This window comes from Lampetra fluviatilis, unplaced genomic scaffold, assembly GCF_964198595.1.
Source record: "Lampetra fluviatilis unplaced genomic scaffold, kcLamFluv1.1 SCAFFOLD_1546, whole genome shotgun sequence".
NCBI lineage: Eukaryota > Metazoa > Chordata > Hyperoartia > Petromyzontiformes > Petromyzontidae > Lampetra > Lampetra fluviatilis.
The window spans coordinates 1,517-8,135 of record NW_027621311.1 but is presented as its reverse complement, the minus strand read 5'-3'; the positions used below and the strand labels follow the sequence as shown (position 1 = coordinate 8,135).

Below are 6,619 nucleotides of genomic sequence, written 5' to 3'. Positions count from 1 at the left end.
GATGGTGTTGGGGGTGGTGGTGGTGGTGGTGGGGGTGGTGGTGGTGGTGGGGGGTGGTGGTGGTGGGGGGTGGTGGTGGTGGGGGTGGTGGTGGTGGGGGGTGGTGGTGGTGGGGGTGGGGGTGGTGGGGGTGGTGGTGGTGGTGGTGGTGGGGGTGGTGGTGGTGGTGGTGGTGGTGGTGGGGGTGGTGGTGGTGGGGGTGGTGGTGGTGGGGGTGGTAGGGGTGGTGGTGGTGGTGGTGGTGGGGGTGGTGGTGGTGGTGGTGGGGGTGGTAGGGGTGGTGGTGGTGGTGGTGGGGGTGGTGGTGGTGGTGGTGGGGGTGGTGGTGGTGGGGGTGGTAGGGGTGGTGGTGGTGGGGGTGGTGGTGGGGGTGGTGGTGGTGGTGGTGGGGGTGGTGGTGGTGGTGGTGAGGGTGGTGGGGGTGGGGGTGGTGGGGGTGGTGGGGGTGGTGGGGGTGGTGGTGGTGGGGGTGGTGGGGGTGGTGGTGGTGGGGGTGGTGGTGGTGGGGGTGGTGGGGGTGGTGGGGGTGGTGGGGGTGGTGGTGGTGGGGTGGTGGGGGTGGTGGTGGTGGGGGGTGGTGGGGGTGGTGGGTGGTGGTGGGGGTGGTGGTGATGGTGGTGGTGATGTCTCCCTCCGTGTCTCCCCCCCCCTGTCCCCCCCCCCCCCCCTCCCCCCCCTCCCCCCCCCTCCCCCCCCCTCCCCCCCCCGTTCCCCCCCCTGCCTCCACCCCCCTGTCCCCCCCCCCTCTTCCCCTAGGCGTGTGCTGCGTATCCTGCCCACGGAGCGCTACAAGGAGCTGGGGGAGCTGCTGGGCTCTGCGAGTCTGCAGCTTTGCCTGCTGGTGGAGCCGGCGCTCACCTCCCGCGGGCGAGCTGAGGCGGCGCGGGCGCTCGTGCGCTTCCTGCACGCCACGGGGCGCGCACAGGTGAGGCGCTCGCTCGCTCGCTCGCCAGCTCGCTCACCCACTCGCTCACCCACTCGCTCACTCACTCGCTCACCCACTCGCTCACTCACCCACTCGCTCACCAGCTAACTCACAGGTGAGGCGCTCGCTCGCTCACCCACTCACTCGCTCACCAGCTCGCTCACCCACTCGCTCACTCACTCACTCACCCGCACACTCACTCACCCACTCACTCACTCACCCGCACACTCACTCACTCACCCACTCACCTGCACGCCACGGGGCGCGCACAGGTGAGGCACAGGCTCACTCACTCACTCGCTCACCCACTCGCTCACTCACCCACTCGCTCACCAGCTAACTCACAGGTGAGGCGCTCGCTCGCTCACCCACTCACTCGCTCACCAGCTCGCTCACCCACTCGCTCACTTCACTCACTCACTCACCCGCACACTCACTCACTCACCCACTCACCTGCACGCCACGGGGCGCGCACAGGTGAGGCACAGGCTCACTCACCAGCTCGCTCACCCACTCGCTCACTCACTCACTCACTCACTCACTCACCCGCACACTCACTCACTCACCCACTCACCTGCACGCCACGGGGCGCGCACAGGTGAGGCACAGGCTCGCTCACCCACTCACTCGCTCACTCACTCGCTCACCCACTCGCTCACTCACCCACTCGCTCCCTCACCCACTCGCTCCCTCACCCACTCACTCACCAGCTAACTCACCCACTCACTCACCAGCTCGTTCACCCACTCGCTCACAAGCTCATCCACTCACTCACCCACTCACTCACCCACTCACCCACTCGCTCACTCACCCACTCGCTCACCAGCTAACTCACCCACTCACTCACCCACTCGCTCACCCACTCGCTCACTCACTAGCTCACCCACTCACCCAGTCACTCACTCGCTCACCCACTCACCTGCACGCCACGGGGCGTGCACAGGTGAGGCGCACGCTCGCTCGCTCACCCACTCGCTCACTCACCCACTCGCTCACCAGCTAACTCACAGGTGAGGCGCTCGCTCGCTCACCCACTCACTCACTCACCCACTCGCTCACAAACTCATCCACTCACTCACCCGCTCACTCAATCACCTGCACGCCACGGGGCGCGCACAGGTGAGGCGCACGCTCGCTCACTCACCCACTCGCTCACCCGCTCGCTCACCCACTCACTCACCCACTCGCTCACCCACTCGCTCACCCACTCACTCACCCACTCACTCACCCACTCACCCACTCGCTCACTCACCCACTCGCTCACCAGCTAACTCACCCACTCACTCACCCACTCGCTCACCCACTCGCTCACTCACTAGCTCACCCACTCGCCCAGTCACTCACTCGCTCATCCACTCACCTGCACGCCACGGGGCGCGCACAGGTGAGACGCAGGCTCGCTCGCTCACCCACTCGCTCACTCACCCACTCGCTCACCAGCTAACTCACAGGTGAGGCGCTCGCTCGCTCACCCGCTCACTCACCCGCTAACTCACCCGCTAACTCACCCGCTAACTCACCCGCTAACTCACAGGTGAGACGCAGGCTCACAGGCTCGCTCACCAGCTCGCTCACCCACTCGCTCGCTCACCCGCTAACTCACCAGCTAACTCACCAGCTAACTCACCAGCTAACTCACAGGTAAGACGCAGGCTCACAGGCTCGCTCACCAGCTCGCTCACCCGCTCGCTCACCCACTCGCTCGCTCACACCGCTAACTCACCCGCTAACTCACCAGCTAACTCACCAGCTAACTCACAGGTGAGACGCAGGCTCACTCACCCACTAGCTCACCCGCTAACTCACCCGCTAACTCACCCGCTAACTCACTCATCGCTCGCTTGCTCACTCACTCGCTCACTCACTCACCTACTCACTCGCCCACTCGCTCACTCACTCGCTCACCAACTAGCTCACCGGCTAACTCACCCGCACGCAAACTCACTCACTCACTTGCTCACTCACTCATCGCTCGCTCGCTCACTCGTTTACTCACTCGCTCACTCATCACTGACTGAGTGAGTGAGTAACTGAGTCACTGACTGACTGACTGAGTGACTGAGTGACTGAGTGAGTGACTGAGTAACTGACTGAGTGACTGACTGACTGAGTGACTGAGTGAGTGAGTGAGCGAGCGAGTGACTGAGTGACTGAGTGACTGGGTGACTGAGTGAGTGGCTGAGCGAGCGAGCAAGTGACTGAGTGACTGACTGAGTGACTGACTGAGTGACTGAGTGAGTGACTGACTGACTGACTGAGTGAGTGACTGACTGAGTGACTGAGTGATTGACTGACTGACTGAGTGAGTGACTAACTGACTACTAACCACCCCCAGGACCTCCTGACTGAGCTGGGCCTGGCTGAGGCTTGTCGCGCTGCGGGCTCCGAGGGGGTCACCGTGCTGGTGGAAGACTCTCTGTGTGACTGAGCGACTGAGTGAGTGACTGAGTGACTGACTGAGTGACTGAGTGACTGACTGACTGACTGAGTGAGTGACTGAGTGACTACCCCCAGGACCTCCTGACTGAGCTGGGCCTGGCCGAGGCTTGTCGCGCTGCGGGCTCCGAGGGGGTCCCCGTGCTGGTGGAAGACTCTCTGTGTGACTGGGTGACTGAGCGAGTGACTGAGTTGACTGAGTGAGTGACTGACTGAGTGAGTGACTGGGTGAGTGAGCTGACGTGATGGTGACTGAGTGACTGGGTGAGTGACTACCCCCAGGACCTCCTGACTGAGCAGGGCCTGGCCGAGGCTTGTCGTGCTGCGGGCTCCGAGGGGGTCCCCGTGCTGGTGGAAGACTCTCTGTGTGATTGAGTGACTGACTGAGTGAGTGACTGAGTGAGTGACTGAGTGACTGACTGAGTGACTGAGTGAGTGACTGAGTGAGTGAGTGAGTGACTACCCCCAGGACCTCCTGACTGAGCTGGGCCTGGCCGAGGCTTGTCGCGCTGCGGGCTCCAAGGGGGTCCCCGTGCTGGTGGAAGACTCTCTGTGTGATTGAGTGACTGACTGAGTGAGTGACTGAGTGAGTGACTGAGTGACTGACTGAGTGACTGAGTGAGTGACTGAGTGACTGGGTGAGTGACTACCCCCAGGACCTCCTGACTGAGCTGGGCCTGGCCGAGGCTTGTCGCGCTGCGGGCTCCGAGGGGGTCACCGTGCTGGTGGAAGACTCTCTGTGTGACTGAGTGAGTGACTGAGTGACTGAGTGACTGAGTGAGTGACTGAGTGAGTGACTGAGTGAGTGACTGACTGACTGAGTGACTGAGTGACTGAGTGAGTGACTACCCCCAGGACCTCCTGACTGAGCTGGGCCTGGCCGAGGCTTGTCGCGCTGCGGGCTCCGAGGGGGTCCCCGTGCTGGTGGAAGACTCTCTGTGTGACTGAGTGAGTGACTGAGTGACTGAGTGAGTGACTGAGTGAGTGACTGAGTGAGTGACTGAGTGAGTGACTGACTGACTGAGTGACTGAGTGACTGAGTGAGTGACTACCCCCAGGACCTCCTGACTGAGCTGGGCCTGGCCGAGGCTTGTCGCGCTGCGGGCTCCGAGGGGGTCCCCGTGCTGGTGGAAGACTCTCTGAGTGACTGACTGAGTGACTGAGTGACTGAGTGACTGAGTGAGTGACTGAGTGACTGAGTGAGTGACTGAGTGAGTGACTGAGTGACTGAGTGAGTGAGTGACTGAGTGACTGACTGAGTGACTGAGTGACTGAGTGACTGAGTGAGTGACTGAGTGACTGAGTGACTGAGTGAGTGAGTGACTGAGTGAGTGAGTGACTGGGTGAGTGACTGAGTGAGTGACTACCCCCAGGACCTCCTGACTGAGCTGGGCCTGGCCGAGGCTTGTCGCGCTGCGGCCTCCGAGGGGGTCCCCGTGCTGGTGGAAGACTCTCTGTGTGACTGAGTGAGTGACTGAGTGAGTGACTGAGTGACTGAGTGAGTGACTGAGTGAGTGAGTGACTGAGTGAGTGACTGAGTGAGTGACTGAGTGAGTGACTACCCCCAGGACCTCCTGACTGAGCTGGGCCTGGCCGAGGCTTGCCGCGCTGCGGCCTCCGAGGGGGTCCCCGTGCTGGTGGAAGACTCTCTGGCGGCGAGAGCCGTGGAGGAATATCTCCGCATGGTGGCCGACCGCTACCTGCAGGACGTGCTGGGTACGGTGACGACGGTCGTGGTTGTGGTGATTGTGGTGATTGTGGTGATGATTGTGGTGATGATTGTGGTGATGATTGTGGTGATTCTGGTGATTGTGATTGTGGTGGTTGTGGTGATTGTGGTGATTGTGGTGATGATTGTGGTGATGATTGTGGTGATTGTGATGATTGTGATGATGATTGTGGTGATTGTGATGATGATTGTGGTGATTGTGATGATTGTGATGATGATTGTGGTGATTGTGATGATTGTGATGATTGTGGTGATTGTGATGATGATTGTGGTGATGATTGTGGTGATTGTGATGATGATTGTGATGATGATTGTGGTGATTGTGATGATGATTGTGATGATTGTGATGATGATTGTGATGATTGTGATGATTGTGATGATTGTGATGATGATTGTGATGATGATGATGGTTTTGATAATGATGATAATGATGATGATGATTGTGATGATGATTATGATGATGATGATTATGATGATTATGATGATGATTATGATTTTGATGATGATGATGATTATGATGATGATGATGATTATGATGATTATGATGATTGTGATGATGATGATGATGATGTTGCCTCGTCGCAGGCGAGTTCATCCGCGCGCTGGTGGACTCTGAGGAGGACTGCGACGTGGAGGTGACCAAGTGCTCCATGGACGAGCTGCAGGAGCGGAGGATCACGCTGCGGATGTGCTGCGAACTCGTGTTCTGCAAGATCCTCGCGTCTCGCTGGTCAGACTCACAGTGACACTCACACAGACGCACACACAGTGACACACACACACACACAGACACACACACACACAGTGACTCACACACACACACAGTGACTCACACACACACACAATGACACACACACAGACACACACACACACAGACGCACACACAGTGACACACACACACAGTGACACTCACACACACACACACAGCTCGTGTTCTGCAAGATCCTCGCGTCTCGCTGGTCAGACTCACAGTGACACTCACACAGACGCACACACAGTGACACACACACACAGACATACACACACACAGTGACTCACACACACACACAATGACACACACACAGACACACACACACAGACACACACACACACAGACGCACACACAGTGACACACACACACAGTGACACTCACACACACACACACAGCTCGTGTTCTGCAAGATCCTCGCGTCTCGCTGGTCAGACTCACAGTGACACTCACACAGTGACTCACACACACACAGACACACACAGTGACACACAGACTCACACAGACTCACACACAGACACACACACAGACACACACAGACACACACACAGACACACACAGACACACACACACACACACAGACACACACACAGACTCACACACAGTGACACACACAGTGACACACACACAGACACACACACACACACAGACACACAGACTCACACACAGTGACACAACAACAACAACAACAACAACCGCCATTCGCCACTAAGTGGCGGTGACGTCACCACGACGCTTGTGCCAGGCCATGTGCACCTTGAGGCCACGTGAAGTGTCGAAC

At 59.1% G+C, this 6,619-nt stretch overlaps 1 protein-coding gene across 1 annotated transcript; it reads left to right on the top strand.

The window, feature by feature from the left end:
* Window positions 1-756: 756 nt before the first annotated feature.
* LOC144955070 (disabled homolog 2-interacting protein-like) lies at window positions 757-5,820 on the top strand (the record flags this gene model as incomplete). Its single annotated transcript, XM_078885418.1, has 3 exons — window positions 757-925; window positions 4,930-5,077; window positions 5,676-5,820. Coding segments are annotated over 3 exons (462 nt in total), but the record flags the coding sequence as incomplete, so codon positions are not given.
* Window positions 5,821-6,619: the final 799 nt, after the last annotated feature.